The sequence below is a fragment of the Phyllopteryx taeniolatus genome, chromosome 7, assembly GCF_024500385.1.
Source record: "Phyllopteryx taeniolatus isolate TA_2022b chromosome 7, UOR_Ptae_1.2, whole genome shotgun sequence".
NCBI lineage: Eukaryota > Metazoa > Chordata > Actinopteri > Syngnathiformes > Syngnathidae > Phyllopteryx > Phyllopteryx taeniolatus.
The window spans coordinates 1,360,001-1,385,492 of NC_084508.1; the positions used below are offsets into that span (position 1 = coordinate 1,360,001).

At 43.9% G+C, this 25,492-nt stretch overlaps 2 protein-coding genes and 1 long non-coding RNA gene across 8 annotated transcripts in view; 2 read left to right on the forward strand and 1 right to left on the reverse strand.

Annotated features, from left to right (window-relative positions):
* Positions 1 to 1,385, forward strand: part of gpx7 (glutathione peroxidase 7) — a 14,102-nt gene extending 12,717 nt beyond the window's left edge. The window contains exon 3 of the mRNA XM_061778209.1: positions 1 to 1,385. This exon is cut by the window's left edge and continues 493 nt beyond it. The gene's annotated coding sequence lies outside the window, so the exon portion shown is untranslated.
* A 586-nt stretch (positions 1,386 to 1,971) lies between these two features.
* The window catches only part of nek1 (NIMA-related kinase 1), a 49,335-nt gene continuing 25,814 nt past the window's right edge, over positions 1,972 to 25,492 (reverse strand). For all 6 annotated transcript variants that reach the window (XM_061778204.1, XM_061778205.1, XM_061778203.1 and 3 more), the window contains 11 exons: positions 25,350 to 25,475; positions 18,600 to 18,776; positions 17,819 to 18,013; positions 17,637 to 17,739; positions 11,611 to 11,657; positions 11,269 to 11,483; positions 6,824 to 6,978; positions 6,300 to 6,661; positions 6,015 to 6,148; positions 5,784 to 5,916; positions 1,972 to 2,253 (listed from right to left, as the gene is read on the reverse strand). In XM_061778204.1, coding sequence (XP_061634188.1) covers positions 2,210 to 2,253; positions 5,784 to 5,916; positions 6,015 to 6,148; positions 6,300 to 6,661; positions 6,824 to 6,978; positions 11,269 to 11,483; positions 11,611 to 11,657; positions 17,637 to 17,739; positions 17,819 to 18,013; positions 18,600 to 18,776; positions 25,350 to 25,475 — 1,691 coding nt within the window. In that variant the 3' untranslated portion in view covers positions 1,972 to 2,209. The remainder of the gene's footprint in view (positions 2,254 to 5,783; positions 5,917 to 6,014; positions 6,149 to 6,299; positions 6,662 to 6,823; positions 6,979 to 11,268; positions 11,484 to 11,610; positions 11,658 to 17,636; positions 17,740 to 17,818; positions 18,014 to 18,599; positions 18,777 to 25,349; positions 25,476 to 25,492) is intronic.
* On the forward strand, positions 3,782 to 5,879 carry LOC133480343 (uncharacterized). The gene is made up of 2 exons (XR_009789242.1): positions 3,782 to 5,676; positions 5,766 to 5,879. It is a non-coding gene; the product is annotated as an uncharacterized LOC133480343 (long non-coding RNA).

Consider the following 25,492-nt stretch of genomic DNA (forward strand, 5'->3'; position numbering starts at 1 on the left):
AAGCCTCTTTATTGCCAAGTATGTAAAAAACACACAAGGAATTTGTCTCCGGTAGTTGCAGCTGCTCTCGTTTGACAATTGACAGCCATTTTGAGAGTAAATACTCTGAGACATAAAAACACACTACGGACAGTCACTTAGCCTCTAGCAATTTAATGGCAAGAGGGAAGAAGCTGTTGGAATGTCTGCTAGTTTGAGTTTGGAGGAGGGTCCAAGAGGATTTTGCACGCTCTTGTCTTTGTTCTGGCAGCGTGGAAACCCTCAAGGGTGGGTAGGGGCGTGCCGACGATTTTTCAGTCCGTTGCAGTCGGAGTTTTGTGCCAGCACCAAAACCAGACTGTGATGGATGAACACAGGATTGATTCGATGACCGCTGTGTAGAACTGCCTCAGCAGCTCCCGTGGCAGGTCGTGCTTCCTCAGAAGCCGCAGGAAGTACATCCTCTGCTGGGCCTTTTTGAGGACGGAGTTGATGTTCGTCGCTCACTTCAGGTCCTGAGAGATAATGTCTCTTCCCCCCAAAGAGCACGTCATTCAATGGGAAAAGAGACCCAAACAAGCTGTTTTGCCAGACCAGTGAACAACTGATTCGTATGCAGGGCGGTGATTTCCCTCACCAAGCCGGGCAACAACAAAAACACCCTATTGTCGACCACACCCAGGGAAGATACACAGTGAGGGATAAGTAGGGAGATGCCACACCCAAAAATTTTGAATTGAAGCAGCCTTTTGGGTAACAGGCAAAATGGCTTCAAGAAACAAATAGTCCAGCTGCCTTGATTCAACCATTGCAGATTGTAATATCCGACTTCACCTTCTGATTGTGCACTCCACTGTTTTGCATGAGTAGATTCAAATGAATTTCCTCAGGGAAACAAATAATCGAGCATCAAATTCATTCTGCAAGAAAGCATTTGCCATGCACTAATTAAACACCCAAAAACGTGTTTCCCCATTGAGTGTATGTAGTACGTTTGCTTTTGTATTCATCCATCCATCCATTTTCTGAGCCGCATATCCTCCCAAGGGGCACGGGAGTGCCGGAGCCTATCCCAGCTATCATCGGGCAGGAGGCGGGGTACACCCTGAACTGGTCGCCAGCCAATCGCAGGGCACATACAAACAAACAACCATCCGCACTCACATTCACACCTACGGGCAATTTAGAGTTGTCAATCAACCTACCATGCATGTTTTTGGGATGTGGGAGGAAACCGGAGTACCCGGAGAAAACCCACGCAGGCACGGAGAGAACATGCAAACTCCACTCAGGCGGATTGAACCCTGGCCCTGAGAACCAGACGCTCTAACCAGTCGCCCACTGTGCCGCTGGTTTTGTATTCATTTGTATTATTATTTTTTTTAATAAATTTGCTTTCATGGTAATACCTGACTAGACCAAACGTTCTTTGACAAGATACATGCTACAGTTAAATGGTTACATTTGGGATTTCAATGCAGTGGAGGCAAGTGTCGGCATTTATTCAATAGCGGACTGCTGAATGATAAGCTTGGATCCCACCGTATTAGTTTGATCAGGTTTGGTCAACATTACAGTCATTGCAAGTGCAAAGAACAGCAATGAAGGCTTTTCTTCATGAAAATGTTTTCACTGTTCTCAAAAAAGCTTGAGCACACTGGCTTGTCAAGCTAGTGGTATGTGAACTTAAATGTGATTAAACTCAACACGTTACACATACCAATCTTGCTACAGGAATATGGCACCATATGGCAGCATCGTTTGCATATTCTGTAAGGAAAAGTCAAAATGTTTGTATGATTACACTGAAGTTTAAAAAAAAAAAAAAAAAAAAAACGGGTTCCGCTGGATGCCTGGTACCTTCATGCTGAATGTGAGCTGGCGGTTTTGAAATGGATCATAAGGTGAATATGTGGTTGAATGTTAGAAGACAGCACCTGCGAGAACTTTACTGAACAACAAAACACGTCACGGAAGATGCTAAACTGAACATGATGAGACGTTCCAAGTTTTATTTACAAATCGCTGAAATGTGCATTCCATTTATTCAAAGACAAGACAGAAGACGTGATGACTAACTCAAAGTTAAATCAACACTGGTTATAAGATCGTTTCAACAGTTGATAGTCAAAGTATGAAAGCAACAGCCTACAGGAGACATGTTATTTACTGGGCAGACCGCAGATGATCCTGAAAGGTTTCAGGAAGACTTTGGATAAAATGCAAATTCTCAGAGCTGCCATTGGCTCCATTTCTTTAAAGACGTATCATTGCCTAAAAGAGAAGAAAGACAAAATAATTGTTAAGACCAATAATTTATGAAAGCAAATGTGACAAGGGTACCAAGCTTTCCCAAATTAGTAGGGATGTCCCGATACAACTTTTTCACTTCCGATCCGACACAAATATTGCGGCCTCGAGTTTTGGCCGATTCCGATATCGATCCGATCCCGATATCAGCAATAATCGGAATGTACTACAAGTGACTAATCCTCCAAAATAACTTCAATAAAATCAATAACAATATATATTTAAATTGCAACATAACCACTGCATAAACAGAAGTATACTCTACATTTTAATAATTAATTCAAAAATGAATTCTAATTCTAAATTCTTAATAAATAAATGATTAAACAAAAAACATCATTAGAAAACCATGAAAAATATCCTCAATAAATAAATACAAATGATACTTTTAAAGTGCAAAATAACAGTTCAAGTTCAATTCAGTTATTTGTTGACTGTCAGCATATGGTTTCTCCACATGTGCAGCAACGGTCATTTCGGAACAAAAAGAAAGACTCAATCTATGATATATTTGAACATTCAACAATGCGTTTAGTTTGACATTGGATTTCAACTGGAGTGTCAAAACACGAATTTTTAAAGTATCCTGCCGAGTTCTCCTCCACAGCTGGTATTGGCTTGGACGCCACAAAGTGGAGTTTCCTCTGCATTTTTTGGCCATTCCTGGTAGCCGTTTTGACTTTTCTTTCCGTAACAAGGAACAAAGCAACAACAATGGCGACCGTGGAACCGAGCCTGCTCGAACAAATGGACCGAGATGACCAGATACGTTTAATTATGCTGCAAAATCGATCAAGAAGGCGGCCGCGTAGGTGCTACGTGGAACCGGGAGGAACGCTGATTACATCATCGCAGCTGACTGAAACGGACCAATCACGAGAGATGATCTCCGCGGCATTCTACGCGCAGCAACAATTTTTGCCGTGTGCGCGTCAAGCGACGCAGAGGGGCCACGCGGGCCAATTCGTCGGTCACGTGATGCAATGCGGCCGTTGTCGGCCGCACGGGAGTATAAATAGGCCTTTAGGATCAATCATTTGTTGTACACTCCCTATGAGTACGCCCGTAAATTGCGACTTCCGACTCACTGGTTTTTGGCAAATCAAATTAGAGGATGGGGCCAGAGACGACTGATTATTTACACAGATCATATTTATCATGTAATCGTGTCAGGTTCTTATGACAGCTTTAACAAACACTTATTTATTTAGTATTATTATTATTTTTTTATATAAATTGGAAACTACCCCTTTAATAGAAACCAGATTTTTTTTTTGCTCGTTATCATAGCATTCAATGGTCATATCCAAATAACGTAGTGGTGCTTAGAGATACAAGTTTAATTTGTTCCATGACCATGCTCGTCAGTCAAAACACTAATATCTAAAATTCTTCTTCATTGAAATGAATGCAAATGGCAATTCGTTCTAGTCTCCCCCCCCAAAAAATGTTTTTTTTTTTTTAATGATAAAAAGAGCCCTTAATAATATACCTTATAAAAACATTCAGAGATGACAATTATATAGATTTAGGAATACTTCAACATTTTTGTAATAGCTTCTCCGTCAATCCACATTGTACTGCTCATTCTGGTGTGGGCGCATAAGACGGGTACAGTGTTCCCTTGTTTATCGCGGGGGTTACATTCCAAAAATAAACCGCGATAGGTGAAATGCGCCAAGTAGGAAACTATTTTTTGACAATTATTATATACTATGTGGGGGCACGTGAATGACTGGTTAGCACAACTGCCTCACAGTTCTGACGACTGGGGTTCAAATCCCGGCACGCCTGTGTGGAGTTTGCATGTTCTCCCCATGCCCGGGTGTGAATGGTTGTTTGTTCGTATGTGCCCTGCGATTGGCTGGTTCAGGGTGTACCTCTCGCCCGAAGATGGCTGGGCTAGGCTCCAGCACGCCCGCGACCCTTGTGAGGATAAAGCGGTACGGACAATGGATGGACATTATACTGTATTTTCTCACATTTCTATCTTGTTTAAACACGCTCAAAGTTCAAACCTCTGTAAGAAAAATAAGTTCATTATTATTATTACTATTGTTGTTGTACTTATTATTATTATTGTTGTTAATATTATTGTATAACGAAACAAAAGTCAAAACCTGTCTTAAGGCCCAAACATTTGTTTAAGAAATAAAAATGTAAACATTTTCTGACAAATAATGACAATTTTTAGAAATAACGAATTTAATTTTAATGCACAACGTATGAGGTTGGAAATGCAAGTTATCGTTAATTGTGACTCGCGCGTATTTCACGCTTTCTCTGACTGTCCTCTTGTTACTTTCCTCCTTTTTAATGTAACGCACCTAAGATGAATTCATTCCGAAATGGCGCCCAAGAGCCGTGTAACTTCTACATTCCTTGATCATGTCCAGAAGTCTCACTTTTTCTGCGATAGTTCGCTAACAAACGGTTAATGTCGGTGTAATAATGTCAAAATAGAGCTTTCCACGGAAGCGTTTGCTAGGCGTTATAACACCACAGATGTGATCAGCAGCTGCTACGTTTATGAAGGAAGACTGAGGTAGGTGCGATATCATCGCGCGGTACTTTTTCTAAACAAGTCAACAAAGGGCAATGCAATCAGAATGGCTCCGAAGAAACGGGATACTGCTTAAAATTATGTTAAGTAACACTTTTATTAGTTTTTTTCCTCCTTGTTTTAAATGTTTAGAAGCTGTTTTTTTTTCTTTTGTTTTTAAATGCTTTTCATCATGAAAAGCACATTGAGTTACCTTGTGTATGAAATGCCCTTTATAAATAAAGTTGCTTTGTTTTGTGTTCGCTGAGTGGAAAGATCTGTGCTGTGCAACCATCATTGACCGTGTGTCACGCAATCTTAGTTAGTTTTATCATGCTGACCAAAAAATGAGAAAGCACTTGCCGGTGATAGCGTGAGCAAGGGACAAAAAAAAAAATAAAAAATTTAAAAAAATCAATATACTCAAAAAAATATGTGCAGCAAATTGGCCAACAAAGCAATTCATATTTTAAATGACAATGTGACATCCCACTTTCAGATTTATTTATTTTTTTTCTGTATGGAAAAAAAGCCAAACAAGTTTCCCTGGAGTGGTTTGTTTTGCCAAAATCAACCAATGAAATTAGAAAGAAACACAAAAGAAAAAAAACATCTGAATCATAATTTCCGCATGTTATTATGGAAGAAAACTCTTCTTCAATGAGGAGCTGTAGTCTCCCCTTTCTCCTCCCCAGTTAACAGTTAAACTGTTGTCATGTTTATTTCATATTTTATTTCTTTTTAATAGTGTGTTTTGACTCATTTCCAGCCACCCATTTTCTGTGCCGCTTCTCCTCACTAGGGTCGCGGGTGTGCTGGAGGCGGGGTAGGCCCATCGAAAACTTGTAAGTCTAGTCACTCGTATCTCTTGGCACCGCTGTATGAATGGAATTATTTCGGTGTGTAGAAGTGTAATGCATGATTATTTCAAAAGGTAACTCCTGTCACTGACCTTCTTGGTATACGCCATCTGCCATCACAAGATGAAGGATGTTTGGATACAGATGCTGGTGCTCAGTTCCCAAAATGCTGAATGCCAAACTGGAGCCAAGGTCAATATTATCATCGTCATCATCACGTATTGCCTGAAATGTCAAATACGAAGCGTATGTCTTTGATTACTTGCAAGTACATACAGGCTAATATGATGGGATTCATGTTTAAAGGAACAAGGATTTCAGACCTTTATTTTATTGTAGGCCTCAATGAACTTCTCAAAGCCCATCTGCTGCTCCAAGTTAAAGCGATGCTCCTCCAAGCGACTGTAGATGCTATCATAAACCTCAGTCTCTCCCTCCTGGTCCTCCTCACTGTTATCTGTAGGAGAACAGAGTCACACGTTGTATAATTTAAGCAGGACTAAACACCACCACCAGGTTTAAATAGTGACAGCAACCTTATTCATCCATTTTCAATACTACTTAATAAATAAATAAATAGAATAAATTCTTATAAAATGTCCTCTTACCTGACTGCCATTCTTCATTAAAATGACTTTTATTAACATGGCTCTCTTCTCCCACACCATTGCTGAGCAGCTCTCCTGCTTCCTCATCAGCGGGACTCCCATTCGAGCATTCTTCATCCTCTTCATCTTCCTCATTGTCATCATCATCATCATCATCATCACCACCTACAGCCATCTGACTGTTGTCCTGCTCAAGTTCTACTATGATCCCGTTGAAAAGGTCTTTGTCATCTCCAACTGTAGAATTTCCATTAAAGTCGCCTCTTCCATCATGTGGTCGGTTCCTCATTAAGTCACTTTCTTCTTGCAGCAGTCGCTCCATGGATGCTCTGATGTCCCGCAGGTCTTCATCCTCATATGCACTAAAAAAGCAGGGCATATTCCAACAGACTATTAGCCCACCTTGCTCTATTTTAAGCAATACCTGTGCAGAATTACATCATAAGTTGATGCATTCTGATTGGTACAGCGGTTCTGATGTGTGGCAAAAGCATGCTTTTCATTTGTGATGGTGGCTGTTTTACTCCTCTGCCTCTGACTGGTCATCATCTTTGGCTTCGTTCTGGTCCTCATTCTCCAGGTTGCCGTCTGAAGCTACGTTGTCTTCAGTAGTAATGACAGAGTCCTGCTCAGAGCTGAAGACTCGACTGAGGTCTGGAAGGGAGCATGTCCGCAACATCTGACAGAACAGTGTAAATTATTACACGTACATACACAACAGTAATAAAATTCTGTGCATAAGAATGATGTGCAGCACAGACAAAGTGGGTCAGAAAGGTTCCAGGACTTCAAAACTTTCAAATTCAAACTACAAATAATCCCCCTGGAGTCAAATGCACATTCCCAGCCTTCTCTGCCAAGCATTAAAACACTCCTGCAAGGATTATTCCGGGAACCTCCGCAGCTCTTGATGTTGTCCACGTCTTCAAAACGGCTACCGTTGATGACACATCCTGGCAGAACTCTCGCCCCTTCTCACGCATTGAACGATGCAAACGCAGCAGGATCTCTTTGTAGACGTGCTGGTAGGATTGTCTGGCCCATATTGAAGGGTATAACTCATAGTTTGGGTTTGAAATACAGTGGACCCCCTGCAAACTCACTATTCGCCACCTGTAGCTTGACCTATTTGTGGATATTTCCTTCCAATTTTCACTTTGTGTGCGTGTGTGTGGGGGGGGGGTTGACCACCCCCTTTTTTTTTGTAGAAAACACTGACTAGGAGATAGGGATGTCCCAATCCAACTTTTTCACTTCTGATCTGATACCAAAATTGCAGCCTTGAATTTTGACCGTTATTGATTTCGGTCTGATCCGATATCAGCAAAAATCATCCATACTTTACTTACTTTGTAGTATGTATTGTAAGAAAAGGCTTGATGAATTGATATTACTCAGAGAACAATAATCAGGAAAAGTAGGTATGAGGAAAAACTGACCCATCTATTATTAATCAATGGGTTACATAAAGTAACATAATGGACTACAATTTAATAAAATAGAAATTATATTATGATATCCTTTATTCATCCATCCATCCATTTTCTTCCCCTTATCCGAGGTCGGGTCGTGGGGGCAGTAGCTTTAGCCAGGAAGCCCAGACTTCCCTCTCCCCAGCCACTTCCTCCAGCTCTTCCGAGGGGATCCCGAGGCGTTCCCAGGCAAGCCAAGAGACATAGTCTCTCCAGCGTGTCCTGAGTCTCCCCACCTCATCTGGCTCCTCTCAATGCGGAGCAGCAGCGGCTCTACTCTGAGCCCCTCCCGGATGACTGAGCTTCTCACCATATCGCTAAGGGAGAGCCCGGACACCCTGCGGAGGAAACTCATTTCGGCCGCGTGTATCCGGGATCTTGTTCTTTCGGTCACGACCCACAACTCGTGACCATAGGTGAGGGTAGGAACGTAGATCGACCGGTAAATCGTGAGCTTCGCCTTCCGGCTTAGCTCCTTCTTCACCACAACGGACCGATACAAAGTCTGCATCACTGCAGACGCTGCACCGATCCGCCTGTCAATCTCCCGTTGCATTCTTCCCTCACTCGTGAACAAGACACCAAGATATTTGAACTCCTCCACTTGGGAAGGCTCTCATCCTCGACCTGGAGAGGCCACTCCACCCTTTTCCGAATGAGGACCCTGGTCTCAGATTTGGAGGTGCTGATTCTCATTCCAGCTGCTTGACACTCAGCTGGAGATCATGGCCTGATGAAGCCAACAGAACCACATCTGCAAAAAGCAGAGGCCACCAAACCGGAACCCCTCTACTCCTAGGCTGTGCCCAGAAATTCTGTCCATAAAAGTTATGAACAGAATCGGTGACAAAGGGCAGCCTTGGCGGAGGCCAACCCTCACCGGAAACGAGTCCGACTTACTGCCGGCAATGCGGACCAAACTCGGACACCGGTCGTACAGGGACCGAACAGCCTGTATCAGGGGGTTCGGTACAACATACTCCTGAAGCACTACCCGAGGGACACGGTTGAACGCCTTCTCCAAGTCCACAAAACACATGTAGACTGGTTGGGTGAACTCCCATGCACCCTCGAGGGCCCTGCCGAGGGTGAAGAGCTGGTCCACTGTTCCACGGCCAGGACGAAAATCACACTGCCCCTCCTGAATCTGAGATTCGACTTCCTGACGGACCCTCCTCTCCAGCACCCCTGAATAGGGAGGCTGAGGAGTGTGATCCCCCTGTAGCTGGAACACCCCCCCCCCCGGTCCATCTTCTTAAAAAGGGGGACCACCACCCCAGTCTGCCAATTCAGAGGCACTGTCCCCGATGTCCACGTGATGTTGCAGAGGCGTGTCAACCAGGACAGTCCTACAACATCCAGAGCCTTTAGGAACTCCGGGCGAATCTCATCCACTCCCAGGGCCTTGCCAGTGAGGAGATGTTTAATCACCTTGGTGACCTCAACCCTAGAGATAGGAGAGCCCGCCTCAGAGACCCCAGACTCTGCTTCCTCATGGGAAGGCGTGTCGGTGGAATTGAGGAGGTTTTCGAAGTATTCTCCCCACCGACTCACAAGGTCCCGAGTCGAGGTCAGCAGCGCCCCATCCCCACTATATACAGTGTTGATAGTGCACTGCTTCCCTCTCCTGAGACGCCGGATGGTGGGCCAGAATTTCCTCGAAGCCGTCCGGAAGTCTTTCTCCATGGCCTCACCGAACTCCTCCCATTCCTGAGTTTTTGCCTCAGCAACCACCAAAGCTGTATTCGGCTTGGCCAGCCGGTACCCATAAGCTGCCTCAGGAGTCCCACAGGCCCGATAGGACTCCTCCTTCAGCTTGACGGCATCCCTCACCGCTGGTGTCCACCAACGGGTTCGGAGATTGCCGCCACGACAGGCACAGACTACCTTACGGCCACAGCTCCGGTCGGCCGCCTTTGCAATATGGTCCACTCGGACAAGATGTGGATGAAGTTCTGCCAGAGGTGGGAGTTGAAACTCCTTCTGACAGGGGATTCTGCCAGACGTTCCCTCACAATACGTTTGGGCCTGCCAGGTCGGACCAGCATCTTCCCCCATCATCGGAACAAACTCACCACCAGATGGTGATCAGTTGACAGCTCTGCCCCTCTCTTCACCAGAGTGTCCAAGACATGTAGCCGTAAGTCCTATGACACAACCACAAAGTCGATCATCGAAGGGCGACCTAGGGTGTCCTGGTGCCAAGTGCACGTGTGGACACACTCATGCTTGAACATGGTGTTCGTTATGGACAATCGGTGGTGAGCACAGAAGTCCAATAACAGAACACTGGTTGGGTTCTGATCGGGGGGGCCGTTCCTCCCAATCACGCCCTTCCAGGTCTCACTGTCATTGCCCACGTGAACATTGAAGTCCCCCAGCAGAACAATGGAGTCCCCACCGGGAGCGCTCTCCAGCACCCCCTTCAAGGACACCAAAAAGGGTGGTTATTCTGAACTGCTGTTTGGTGCATAGGCACAAACAACAGTCAGGACCCGACCCCCCACCCGAAGGCAGAGGGAGGCTACCCTCTCGTCCACCGGGGTGAACCCCAACATTCAAGCGCCGAGCCGGGGGCAATAAGTATACCCACACCTGCTCGGCGCCTCTCAACAAGGGCAACTCAAGAGTGGAAAAGAGTCCAACCCCTCTCAAGAGGACTGGTACCAGAGCCCAAGCCGTTTGTAGAGGCAAGCCCGACTATATCTTGTCCCAGCTTCTCAACCTCACACACCAGCTCGGGCTCCTTCCCTGCCAGAGAGGCAACATTCCACATCCCTAGAGCCAGTTTCTGGCAGGGGATGGAATGGACTGCTTGTATAGGAGTGGTAAAATCTGAGATTTTAGATCCGATACTTGTTCTTTTGTTGACATCGGACGAATTTCCAATCTCAAAGATCGGATTGGGGCACCCCTACTGGCAGTATATCCCTGCTCATTCAAGAATGCTTTGCGGTAAAAAAAATGTATATATATTTTTCTCCAATGCAATTATAATAGGGATTTTCGCTATTCGCGGTCGGGCCCGGTCCCCATCCCCCGTGAGTCGCCGTCGTCCACTGTATATCCTTTGTGACATCAGTGCTGAAACCTCTCTGACACACTTCCTACCCTCTTTACATTCAAGACGTTCACATGAATGAAGTGAGGCATAGTTTCTAAAAACACCATACAAGCATTTTTTTCATAGATTTTTCTAAATTCCAGCAAAAGTCATACACCTACTTAGAGTAATATCATTGTGTGTATATGTTCCTTTAATGTTCTTTATACGAGAGCAGTGGTTTCCAATTTTTATTACCTGCGCTCCCAGAAAAGTTATGTTCTCACACCTCCTACAAATTATCTCATTTCAAGATCGACACAGCAAAGCTGTAGAACATTTTTAAAACTTTTTAAAAGAGTCAAAAAAGAAAGTACCAATAAATTACTAAGGCATACTAATTTGATGTAATTTCCAGTCACAAAGCATTTTTAAACCAATTTCAGGCTATCACCTTGGGATTGTTGGCATCAAACAGGCCTGTTGAGAGTCCAATAAGGAGAGAATTGTGCTGCTTGGAGCGTAGAGGTGAAACTGAGCGTGAGCGAGAGGCGAGAGAAGAAGATTCATCCACCGAAGACTGAGCCGAGAGTAGAGCAAGAGCAGATGTGCGTTTGTGAGCTGGAGAGCACAACTTCATAAACAGGGGCTCTTCGCCCTGTGATAAAACTGTGATAGGAATGAAGAATTGACACTGTAGTTAAACGAGTATCTATGACATGATAATATACAAAAACACAAATTGCCTTTGAAGGACCACATCAATCCAACCTATGACTATTAAGTTCTCCCTCACCCTCCTTCCCTGCTGATGCTCCTTGGTTTGTATTGACCTCAGGTAGCCTGTACACAACAACAACAACAGCACTCTCAACAATCAACAAATTACCAAGATGGCGCCATTGAGTCTGGCTGCCATCGTATGTACATACTCTAGGTGTTTGCTTGTACAGTTTTACCTTGACTTACTCTGACCAAATCATAACACTTCTCTTCACTAGTGTCAATGGTTTGCTGGAGCCCATGCCAACTGACCTGGGGTGAGAGGCAGTCTAAACCCTACACTGGTCGCCAGCCAAACGAAGGCAAGCATTACCACTCACATTCACACCAGAGTCTTCAATTAACCTAATATATATGTTTTGGGAATGTGGGAGGAAAGCCGAGTCCCCCGAGAAAACCTATGCAAGCAAAGGGAGCAAATGCAAACTCCAGAAAGAAAGGCCGTAGCGCGGATTTGCACCCCCAACGTCAGAGCTTTGAGGTGGATGTGGTAACCACTCGCCGAAACTCAATTTGTATTCCGAATCAATTTTTCCCATTGAAATGAATTGAAATACCATTAAACCATTCCACCGTAAAAAAAAAAAAAAAAAAAAAAAAAAAGTTTAATGCATTTTTAAAGTGCAACTCAAAAAAAAAATTCAAAAAAAAGCTAAGTATATGAAATTAGGCTTCAAAATGGTCAAGAATTGAGACATTCTTTGAGCTTCCACATGCTGTGGGCCTGTAGCTGGGTGCTCTCAAAATCCCACTTCCCTGGAACATTTAGCTGTCAATCAAATACTTCCTTCTGTCATGCCATCACATCTCCTCTGCGGGGAGAGGAGTGATACACAGCACATGCTTTCACGGGCCGCAGAGACTCATTCTGTGTGGGGGGGTGGGGAAAAAAAAAAAAAAAAAAAAAACTATCAAAAAAGAAAATTATAAATAATCAGCTAACTCGACCACCAAAATTGGTCGACGCAAAAATGTCTGCCTCGAGGCAATACAAAATATTAATAAAGGCATATTTGTGCCGCCCGAAACCATTTGGCTCCTGTCCATGTTTACCTCACTGACATTAGTTGCAGACGGACGCACTGTTGGGCCCGTGAAAAACATTGTCAAAAATGACAGTAAGTGATTTTGAAGAAACGATTACATGTGCAATGTACATATAGTATGACAGAGGTGTAGAGTCACATGACACACTTAAATTTTGAAAAGGCTTTGCAATATCTTTTAAGGAAGCTATGTAAAATTCAATACTCCAGTAAAGAGTGCAAACTGCAAGAAAACGTACCACTTGTTACAACCCCAATTCCAATGAAGTTGGGACGTTGTGTTAAACATGAATAAAAACAGAATACAATGATTTGCAAATCATGTTCAACCAATATTTAATTGAATACACTAAAAAGACATTTAATGTTCAAACTGATAAACTATTGTTTTTAGCAAATAATCATTAACTTAGAATTTTATGGCTGTAACACGTTCACAAAAAGCTGGGACAGATGGCAAAAAAGACTGAGAAAGTTGAGGAATGCTCATCAAACACCTGTTTGGAACTTCCCACAGGTGAACAGGCTACATGTGAACAGGTGGGTGCCATGATTGGGTAGAAAAGGAGCTACCCTGAATTGCTCAGTCATTCACAAGCAAAGATGGGGCGAGCTTCACCTTTTTGTTAACAAGTGCGTGAGAAAATAGTCAAACAGTTTAAGGACAATGTTCCTCAATCTACAATTGCAACAATGTTGATGGTGTTTGTTTAAACTCAACGATGTTGTAAACGATGCACAAAAAGAGAACCCCTCCTGCCACCAACGCGGAGAGTGCCCATCACCACAAATAGATTCCAGAATCCCTGCTTATGTTTTTGATACATGTACATGCAAAATGCCAATCATTTGCCTTTTGGCAAAAGTCGCCATTTAGAACTCCAAATAGGCCATTTACGTGAATCGTATAGATCCGATGAGTTATTCTTGGGTTGGAAGGATTGATGGGTGGGGGGTTGTGAAGAGGCAGGAACATAGGGTCACCGACAAGAGCGGAGGTAGAAGCACGCAGGTGGATTACATCTTGTGCAGACGATGTAATCTGAAGGAGGTTACCGACTGCAAGGTTGTGGTAGGGGAGAGTGTGGCTGGACAGCAAAGGATGGTGGTGTGTAAGATGACTCTGGTGGTGGGGAAGAAGATTAGGAAGACAAAGGCAGAGAAGAGAACCATGTGGTGGAAGCTGAGACAGGACGAGTGTTGTGCAGCTTTTCGGGAAGAGGTAAGACAGGCTCTCGGTGGACGGGAGGAGCTTCCAGAAGACTGGACCACTGCAGCCAAGGTGATCAGAGAGGCAGGCAGGCGAGTACTTAGTGTATCTTCTGGCAGGAAAGGAGAGAAGGAGACTTGGTGGTGGAACCTCACAGTACAGGAAATCATACAAGGAAAGATGTTAGCTAAGAAAAAGTGGGACACTGAGAGGACTGAGGAGAGGCGAAAGGAATACATTGAGATGCGACACAGGGCAAAGGCTAAACAAGAGGCATATGATGACATGTATGCCAGGTTGGACACTAAAGAACGAGAAAAGGATCTATACAGGCTGGCCAGACAGAGGGATAGAGATGGGAAGGATGAGCAGCAGGTTAGGGTGATTAAGGATAGAGATGGAAATATGTTGACTGGTGGCAGCAGTGTGCTAGTTAGATGGAAAGAATACTTCGAGGAGTTGATGAATGAGGAAAATGAGAGAGAAGGGAGAGTAGAAAAGGCAAGTGTGGTGGACCAGGAAGTGGCAATGATTAGTAAGGGGGAAGTTAGAAAGGCATTAAAGAGGATGAAAAATGGAAAGGCAGTTGGTCCTGATGACATTCCTGTGGAGGTATGGAAGCATCGAGAAGAGGTGGCTGTGGAGGTTTTGACCAGCTTGTTCAATAGAATTATAGCGCGTGAGAAGATGCCTGAGGAATGGGGGGAAAAGTGTGTTGGTGCCCATTTTTAAGAACAAGGGTGATGTGCAGAGCTGTGGGAACTATAGAGGAATAAAGTTGATGAGGCACACAATGAAGTTATGGGAAAGAGTAGTGGAGGCTCGACTCAGGACAGAAGTGAGTATTTGCGCGCAACGGTATGGTTTCATGCCTAGAAAGAGTACCACAGATGCATTATTTGCCTTGAGGATGTTGATGGAAAAGTACAGAGAAAGTCAGAATGAGCTACATTGTGTCTTTGTAGATCGAGAGAAAGCCTCTGACAGAGTACCCAGAGATGAACTGTGGTACTGCATGTGGAAGTCTGGAGTGGCAGAAGTATGTTAGAATAATACAGGACATGTACGAGGGCATCAGAAGAGTGGTGAGGTGTGCTGCAGGTGTGACACAGGATTTAAGGTGGAGGCGGGACTGCTACAGGGATCAGCCCTGTGCCCCTTGCTGTTTTCAGTGGCGATGGATAGGTTGACAGATGAGGTTAAACTGGACTCCCCATGGACCATGATGTTTGCAGATGACATTGGGATCTGCAGTGAAAGCAGGGAGCAGGTGGAGGAACAGTTAGAAAGATGGAGCCATGCACTGGAAAGCAGAGGAATGAAGATTAGCCGAAGTAAGACAGAATATATGTGCATGAATGACAGGGGTGGTGGGGGAAGAGTGAGGTTACAGGGAGAAGAGATAGCAAGGGTGGAGGACTTTAAATACTTGGGGTCAACCGTCCAGAGCAATGGTGAGTGTCGTCAGAAAGTGAAGAAACGGGTCCAGGCAGGTTGGAACGGGTGGAGGAAGGTGTCAGGTGTGTTATGTGACAGAAGAGTCTCTGCTAGGATGAAGGGCAAAGTTTATAAAACAGTGGTGAGGCCAGCCATGATGTACGGATTAGAGACAGTGGCACTGAAGAGACAGCAGGAAGCAGAGCTGGAGGTGGCGGAAATGAAGATGTTGAGGTTCGCTCTCGGAGTGACCAGGTTGGATAAAATGGATGTAGTGAAGGAAGACATGAGGGCAGTTGGTGTTAGAGGAGGAGGATGCAGGAGATAGGCTTAAATGGAAAAGGATGACATGGTGTGGCGACCCCTAACGGGACAAAGCTAAAGGAAAAGATGAATGGTCTTTTGTATTTTCGAGTTGAGGTGCTGCGGGTCGTGGACCTGGTTGTGGTCCCATCAGACCCGCGAAGCACACCTAACATCGACGACAAGTGTTGATCCGCTAGTACATCTTGGATTAATTAAAGGCGCCTACAATTATCTAATTAGTTTTACGGATGTTAAATGTATTAAGCGACAGAGCAATGTTAGGGACTATGTCACAACACAATGAATTAACTTCAAATTCAGAAATGGCCAATAAAAACAGAAAAAAATTGTAAATATTTTCCTGGAGGATGCATTTGGGATTAGCCTTTGAATTTGGTAATAGTGAAAAATGAAGTGAAACAGAAAATGATTTTAGTCAATTATTTTCCAGAATGAGTGCTTGAAGAGGAGGATGCTGCTCATGTGGCACAGCTTGACGCAGGCATCAGGGGCAGGTGGAGATGGGCCTGGCTCACGTTGGAGGCCAAAACAAAAAAAGCAAAGAAATGAGGCAAATTTCATTTTAATCTTAAATTTGTACTTAAGCGGCGTCAATAAACGTTTTTCTGCATTAAGAATTTTTTATTTTTATTTTGCCTTATTGTTATTGTTATTCAGAGTTTTCCAGATTGCTTAATTTATGTTAAAACAAAAACAATTCTCTGCAGGGGCCCGAGGGATCTCCCCTACAATGATTCCTTGTTTTTCATGCCTTTGGTGTTTGCATGTTAAAACTGAAATGTATTTATTTGTGTGGGCTATTTATTTTTGTGTTTGAACTTGCCTCACTATAAATGTTTATTGACAAGAAAATGCAGTTTCCTACGATAAGCACAATGTGAATTTAAGAATAATACTGTCAATTATCTAAAAGAGGAAACCAATTGGTTGTTCATTAAGTGAAATGTCTCATTTTCATGTACTCATAATTGCTCTTTAATCAAACAAAAATATGTTATTCGATTACTTGATTATTTAATAGAATTGTCAGTATGATACTCGATTACTAATTGCAACACTACTGGACGCAAATTGTCATTTCTGTTTAAAGTGCCCCAAAACGTAAATCCTTGTTTTTTTTATAAATACATTACAAATACAAATCCATGAATTCATTGTCTGGCTTGTTAACATTACTCTTTTCTGTGGTGTGTCAAATTTACAAGACATTTTTTTGGCCTGTTTTGTGGCACCTTAATGTAGCTTCAGAAATAAAAATTAGAAAAAGTAAATCATAGCATTGCATTGTCATAGAATAACTGAAAATGTACTCTCGATCGGTTTTGAAATCGCAAAAACTTTGATCAGCCCCCTAGTTTTCTTATAAAGGTTCAATGCACTTATCAAATTTGTTTTGATAAACGAATATGGATTTTAAAGTATAATAAATATATGAATAAGTATATATAAATAAAACTACATTGACATTTTTCTGGTAATAGTCACAACACCTCAGTACTCTTGTTCAGAAGGCCAACCGGCATCTTTCCATCTCAGATGGCTGAGGGACTTCAAACTCCCCCTCAGGGTGCTCAGGAATTTCTACACCCATACCATGGAGAGCATCCTAAATGGGTGCATCGTCACATGGATGGGGAACACCACCAAGCAGGACCATTTTGTTTTGAGGAGGGTGGTCCGCTCAGATCTATAGGACATCTACACTAAGCTCTGTAGATCAAGATCCTGGAGGATCCACCGAAATCTGATGGGTGCAAACAATACAGGCTGCTTCGGGCCAACAGAGAAAGGCTGAGGCTGCTGAACGAGGACCAAGTGCCCCCCCTCCCCCGACTCCCTGTGCTGTATCAGAACATCCACTACTACACTTTAAAACAATATGAAATGTGGGACTGCTAAAAACAATTGGGGGGAAAAAACATCTAATATTCGACATTCAACATTAGAAAACTTAGGTTTTTCACAATAAAATGACAAGAACACACTTTGATTTAAAGATAATAGTAAATAAATAGTTACATTGGCTGTTGGTCTTGCTTTTCCCATGCGTGATGCAGGCTCACTGAAGAGTGTGACACTTTAGGAACGTCTTCCAAAATCAATGATTCCACATCTTCTGGATCTAACAATATGCAGACTGGATTTGTACCAGCAATCTACTTCGAATAAAATGTCGAGATATGATCAAATGAAATACTCACCCTGCAACTCAGCAACACTTGATGCCAGTGTGTGGCCTGCCTTTTCACAAGCATTTTCTGGATGCGAGGCCTTTGTTGGAGCAACATATTCTGTCTGTACCTCAACCTCAACAATGGAAGCGGTCCTATCCTTGGAGGTCTTGTCCTCTTCAGGTGTACTCATTGCATGCTGTGTGACAATCTGGTTTGGCTTATCTGAGAAGATGTTGTTGACTTCAGACTGTGGATTCCCACCTCATACATTATAGTCACACAAAGCATTGTTGTAAACAGCTGGTATCTACAGCGCTGTGAAAAAGTATTGCCCCCCCCCCCCCCCTTCTTAAATTCTTATATTTTTGCAGTTTCCCCATTTTAAAGTTGAAGATCATCAAACCAATGTAAACATCAGACAAATATAACCCAAGTGAACTTAAAATGCTGTTTTTAAATGGTGATTACATTTATTAAGGGAAAAAAAACCTATTCAAAGTTCCCCGGCCCTGTGTGAAAAAGTAACTATCATTGTAAAATTTCGACTATTGATTTATTAAGTGCTATTCTAGTTTATTACTGTGATAACAAACCCAGGCTGCAATTGATACAAAGAAGTTAAAACATACAGTGACCAACAAGAATGCAATGAAAATAGCCAATTACATTTTTATAATTTTTGTTTTGCTTTTAATGATTGTCCAGCTAATGTTTTCAACAGCACTGACCAGTGATTTGTCATCTCTTGGAAACCGCAAGATGGCAGTGCTTGCCGACAACATGAATACCTGATGTGATTTGCACTAACCAGGGCTAGGGAAAACCTCTTCGCAGATGGTGACGGTCTCCAAAAGTTGGGTGAGCGGCTGAACCGCTGCCTCGTGGAGTACTTTCAGTATCTGACAGTCCGGACTCACTCCCCACATCTTCCTTTGACCTTCACCCTGTAGCACACACGTCTCGATCACCTCACCCGCTGTTGGTTCTGGGAATGTACACAAACATTAAAAAAATAATAATGATAATCAGACTCCTCAATATATTATTTTCAATCTTTAAGGTGAGGTGCATTCAACTACAATTTTATAAGGTCCAGATCAATCCAGAAGATCAACCAGTGTGTATTTATTGTCATATACATTTAAGTAGCCTGCCCACTCGTCTACATCTGCTTGTAATCAATATCTCAGTCAAATCCAAAAACCTTTTGGCATTTAAGTAACACATAAGTAAACAAATATACATGACTGCTAATATGTACAGTTGTGCTCATAAGTTTACAAATCCTGGTAGAATTTGTGAAATATTGTTTCATAAAATATGACTGAACAAGGACCATCTTTATTTTGTGTTTGGTTATGTTTTGTTTAATAATTGTGCTTTTCTGAAATGCCTGACAGTTTAATTTCAATCCCATTAAAAATAAAATGAAATGCGCTTCACCCAGTCCATGTTTTCTTTAAAGAACACTACAAACTTGCGTATTCCGCCCAGGTAATCAAACATATGAGCACAATTTTGTGTTTTCTCTTTTACCAAATAAAAGTAGGGATGCGCATTTCAAAATAAGAGCGAGTAAATAAAGAGAAAGAGGTGTTCGAATAAAGTGCTTAACTTCAGGGGGAAAAAAAAAAAAAAAAAAAAGTTTGCGTTTCCCCTTTTGGCATATTAATTGACGCAACAGTGAAGTCTCCCAAAAAATTTGCATATCTTAATGTAATAAATCTTAACAACTGAGCCATTTTAGAGGTTATGTTTGTTTAACACCGTCATGCTTTGTTTCATAATGGCGTTTCTCTGTCTTTAACTCAACTTCCACGTTGAGTTTTTTTTTCTCTCTCCCCTACTACGTTTCTCCTTCTCTGCAGTCAGTGATTGCAGTCAGTGATTGCCGCCTGAGATCTGATTTGATTGGCTTTGAATTCGCATTTGATTGGTTGTTACGGTTCGTCACTACCATAAAGCCTGTAATGATGCACTGCTTAAGAAAGAAGTGCCCCATATGTCAATAAATTAAAATTATTTATGATGCTCCAATTTAAAAACAGTGACAAAGCCCAAATGCTTTTTTATTCATTCATCTTCCGGACTGCTTATCCTATCCCATTGTATGAGTGGCATAAAAAACCAACAACAATGATACTATGGTTTATTCTGATAAGTGTTTGGGGAAATATATCGTTCTTCAAAAATCCTCGTGTAGGTCCCCATCCCGTCGAGGTGTTCTAGGATGAAGTGCAGTCACATGTTGACTGCATCATCCCCAGACCAATTTGCTCGGTAGGCAAACTGCCGGGGGTCCAGCAGGGGACCTGTGACGCTCTTGAGGTGGTTCAGCACGAGGCGTTCAAAGGACTTCATGACCACAGATGTCAAAGCGACAGGCCTGTAGTCATTTAGACCCGAGATTGCAGGTTTCTTGGGGACTGGAATGATGGTGGAGCATTTGAAACAGAATGGTACTTCGCACAGTTCCAGCGATCTATTGAAGATCTGTGTGAAGACTGGAGCGAGCTGGTCCGCGCAGACTTTGAGGCAGGATGGGGACACAAGGTCTGGGTCTGCCGCTTTGTTAATCTTTCTTTGTTTGAAGATGCAGCTCACATCCTGTTCGTGGATGGTTAACGCAGAAGTCAGAAGTGTGATTGTGGTCGGTGGTGTGGCCGGGTGGGTGTGGGGTGTGAAAGTGTCCTTTTCAAATCTGCAGTAGAAGGTGTTCAAGTCGTTGGAGAGTCTATTATTGTTCTCAGCTTGGGGGGATCGTTGCTTGTAATTGGTTAGCGATTGTAATCCATGCCAGACTGATTTAGAGTCGTTTGCGCTCTAGATCAACAAATATGACAATGGCAGATCTGATGAGCAAAAATGTTGCTTCAACGTAATGTAGGAATAGAGGATGTCCGCTGCGGTAGGTGGTAGAGTAGCCAAATATTGTACTCATGTAAGAGTACTGTTACTTGACAATAATGTGACGTAAAAAGTAAATGTAAAAAAAAAGTTTAAAAAAAGTAAAAATAAGTAAAAGTAAAAAGTAGCCCTCCGAACAACTACTTGAGTAAAAAGTACAGTGAAATAATTTCTCAAGTACTGAGTAACTTCTGATTTCTTTAACCACAGCATGAACATCAAAAAAAATTATTACAAAATAAAATGTGAATGTGCAAATTCTGATATTGTGTGTGGTTGTGTGCCTCTGTGTGTAAGCACAGTCAAAACTACCACAAAACATCTGCAATGTACTGCACGGTGTTTTCTCAACCCCTCCTGGAAGCCGTAACCTCAACGTGGTAGAGGAGTTTGTGTGTCCCAATGAAACCAAGTTGTAAAGTTTTCTGGTCACCCATGGCAAAAAGGTCCTAGGTGAGGGACCAGACAAAGCATGGCTAAAAGACCCCTATGATGAAAAATATTAATGGATTGAGGTTTCCCTTTCCGGAACGCGGGTCACCGGGGCCACCCTCTGGAGCCACGCCTGGAGGTGGGGCTCGAAGGAGAGCGCCTGGTGGCCGGGCCTGCACCCACAGGGCCCGGTCAGGCACAGCCCAAAAGGGTAGCGTGGGTCCCTCTTCCCATGGGCTCACCACCTGTGGGAGGGGCCATAGGGGTTGGTGCAGTGTAAGCTGGGTGGTGGCCAAAGGCAGGGACCTTGGCGATCCGATCCCCAGCTACAGAAACTGGCTCTAGGGACGTGGAATGTCACCCCTGGCAGGGAAGGAGCCCGAGCTGGTGTGTGAGGTCAAGAACTTCAGACTAGGGTTGTCAGGCTAGCCTCCACACACTGCTTGGGCTCTGGTACCAGTCCTCTTGAGAGGGGTTGGAGTCTCTTCCACTCTAGAGTTGCCCACGGTGAGAGGCGCCGAGTAGGTGTGGGTATACTTATTGCCCCCCCGGGTCGGCAGCTGTACGTTGGGGCTCACCCCGGTGGACGAGAGAGTAGCCTCCCTCCGCCTTCGGGTGGGGGGACGAGTCCTGACTGTTGTTTGTGCCTATGCACCAAAGAGCAGTTCAGAGTGCCCACCCTTTTTGGAGTCCTTAGAGGGAGTGCTGGAGAGCGCTCCCGCTGGGGACTCCATCGTTCTGCTTGATTGGGAGGAACGGCCCCCTGATCAGAACCAGAGCGGTGTTCTGTTATTGGACTTCTGTGCTCATCACAGTTTGTCCATAACGAACACCACGGGAAGTCGAATCTCAGATTCAAGAGGAGCAGTGTTGTTTTTGTCCTGGCCGTGGAACAGTGGACCAGCTCTACACCCTCGGTAGGGTCCTCCAAATCTGAGACGATGGTCCTCAGTCGGAAAAGGGTGGCGTTCCCTCTCCAGGTCGGGGATGAGATCCTGCCCCAAGTGGAGGAGTTCAAGTATCTTGAGGTCTTGTTCACAAGTGAGGGAAGAATGGAACGGGCGACCGACAGGCGGATCGGTGCAGCGTCTGCAGTGATGCGGACTTTGTATCGGTCCGTTGTGGTAAAGAAGGGGCTAAGCCGAAAGGCGAAGCTCTCAATTTACTGGACGATCTACGTTCCTACCCTCACCTATGGTCACGAGCTGTGGAGCCGAGGAGACCCCGGGGACGACCCGGGACACGTTGGAGAGACTATGTGTCTCCGCTGGACTCGGAGCGCTACGCAATCTCCCCGGAAGAGCTGGATGAAGTGGCTGGGGAAAGGGAAGTCTGGGCGTCCCTGCTAAAGCTACTGCCCCCGCGACCCAACCTCGTATAAGCGGTAGAAAATGGATGGATTGATGGGTGTTTTCTTAAGTTTTAAGTGAGCTGAAATATCCACGTTTGGCCAAATAGTGCCAGACACATATTACAATACATGAAAGCTATTGTTTTTGGTAGTCTAGATGTAAACACGAGTAGCTCGCCGTTGCCTTCATGGTAACGACGAGCTTCCCAAAATGGCTGCCAGGTAGGCACGACAATCAATTAAGATGAATGCGGCCAAGTACAGGTATATCCTGGATGAAAACCTTCTCCAGAGTGCTCAGGACCTCATGCTGGGCCGAAGGTTCACCTTCCAACAAGACAATGACCCTAAACACACAGCTAAAATAACAAAGGAGTGGCTTCAGAACACCTCCGTGACTGTTCCTGAATAGCCCAGCCAGAGCCCTGACTTAAACCCAATTGAGCATCTCTGGAGCGACCTGAAAATGGCTGTCCACCAATGGACACCATCCAACCTGACAGAACTGGAGAGGATCTGCAAGGAGGAATGGCAGAGAATCCCCAAATCCAGGTATGAAAAATGTGTTGCATTAGTCCCAATAAGACTCATGGCTGCTCAAAAGGTTGCTTCTACTAAATACTGAGCAAAGGATCAGAATACTTATGGCTGTGTGATATTTCAGTTTTTCTTTTTTAATAAATCTGCAATATAGATTAGCATTTTTGTATTTGAGTGCATTAGTTCAAAGTAAACTAAACTTGCACACTGCTATGTGCAACTTGGATCAGACTACAAGACTGTAGCCCCCTTATTGGCTCGATTTGCTCCCGATTTGCTATTGCTGATTTCCCAGATCAGGAATGACAACTCCTTGTAGTGAGACATAATCCTACGCCACCAAAATAAAAAGTCAAGTACTGGGGTATTTAACAAACATTTTAAAAGGTCCAGATCGACAAAAATTTCTTCAGGAATGACAAAAACTCCTTGTATTGTGACATAATCCACAACCGACGATTTGGTCCTACACCAACAAAATACAAAGCCTAGTACTGGGGTATTTAAAAAAATTCTTATTATTTTAATTTGTATTTTATTTTTTTAAAAAGGTCCAGATCGAGAAAAATTTCTTCAAGGAAACGTCCGGAAGACCATTTAGTTTCTATTTTTTGTAATATATATTTAAGTGGCCAGCCTAGTCGTGGTATCTATATCTGCGTGTAATCATCCATCCCTCCATCCATTTTCTGAGCCGCTTCTCCTCACTAGGGTCGAGGGCGTGCTGGAGCCTATCCCAGCTATCTTCGGGCAGGAGGCACGGTAAACCCTGAACTGGTCGCCAGCCACTCGCAGGGCAGATACAAACAAACAACCATTCGCACGCAGATTCACACCTACGGGCAATTTAGAGTTGTCAAATCAACCTACCATGCATGTTTTTGGGATGTGGGAGGAAACCGGAGTGCCCGGAGAAAACCCACGCAAGCACGGGGAGAACATGCAAACTCCACACAGGCGGGGCCGGGGATTGAACCCTGCTCCTCAGAACTGTGAGGCAGACGCTCTAACCAGTCGTCCACCGTGCTGCCTGCGTGTAATCAATTATTTATTATTGTCCAGAAGTTCTCTTCCTGGCGGCACGTTGGCCGACTGGTTAGCGCATCCGCCTCACAATACTGAGGACCCAGGTTCGGATCAATGTTTTCCCTGTGCGGGTTTCCTCCAGGTTCTCCGGTTTTCTCCCACATTCCAAAAACATAGATGGTAGGTTAATTGGAGACTAAATTGTCCGTAGGTGTGAATGTGAGTGCAAATAGTTGTCTATTTGTGCTCTGCAACTGGCTGGCGACCAGTGCACCCAGCCTCTCGCCCCAAGTGAGCTGAGATACACGCCACCACACCCGCGACCCTACTGAGGATAGGCGGTTCAGAAAATAGTTGGATGGATGTTCTCTTCCTTTATCAGTCATTTTCTGATCTTTCTCTGTCTTTAAACTTCCACACAGAGTCTCTTTTTCTCCCCCCTGCTATGTTTCTCCTCGTCTCAGTCTGGTCTGTGCGCAGTCAGTGATTACGGCCTGAGATGCAGATTTTATTGGATGAAGTGGGTGGCTGAACTTTCATGTGCTCGGTCGGTACGGTTCGCCAACCTGTAATGCTGCGCCGCTTAAAATAAAAGCACCCCGTATGGCTTGAATCATTAACTTTCTTTTTTTTGCCTATGGTGTGGGTCCCTAAGGGACTGCTCCTGGATCCAGACTCGGGACACGGACCACAGTACGCCGGTTGGTGACCTCTGCTACAGCATAAATCGACAAAATGCCAGCATGTTGACGCACAAATAGGTTTATGCTAGCTTTAGCTAGAGAGTGATGTTGCCTGCTTGTGAGCCTTATTAAAAGTATGTGAACATTACCCTAAGCTCTCCTTTGATGTCCTCCAAAGCATCTGGACTCCTCCGTGTGTTGTATAAAGGGTTATAATTTACTGTAAAGTGTAACATCAGGGCTAATCTTATTAGCAGGTCTAGCTTATTTTATCACTGTATACTAGCACTTAGGTTAGTGGACATTTGTGGAATTATGTTTTATGTTTTCCAGTAAACAACAGCTAAGAGTGACAAATAAACATGTTGACGCAAGAACATTTCGACTCTTATTTGGAGAATGTTTTGCGAGCACTATTCAAAGTACCATTGTGATTGGTAGACTGATGCGTGCAGTACATGTTGGGTACCAGAGTTCTTTTCCTCTACATCGTCAGGACCTTACCTTTGCGACGTTACTATCGCGCATGCGCACATTGCGATGACGATGACGAAACAATATATCACGCAGCCCTAATTTGAACCACGTAATGTAAATTTAGACTATGATTTTAACTCACCTATTGTTGGGATGCATGTCTCCTCTAGAGTTTGCTGGGCTACAGAAAGAACAAATGGAAGTGCATCCTCCCATTTTTTCCTGTCTCCACCAGAAGGACGACGATCTCCTGGAGAAACTAAACCAGCTTGGAGAACATCAGGG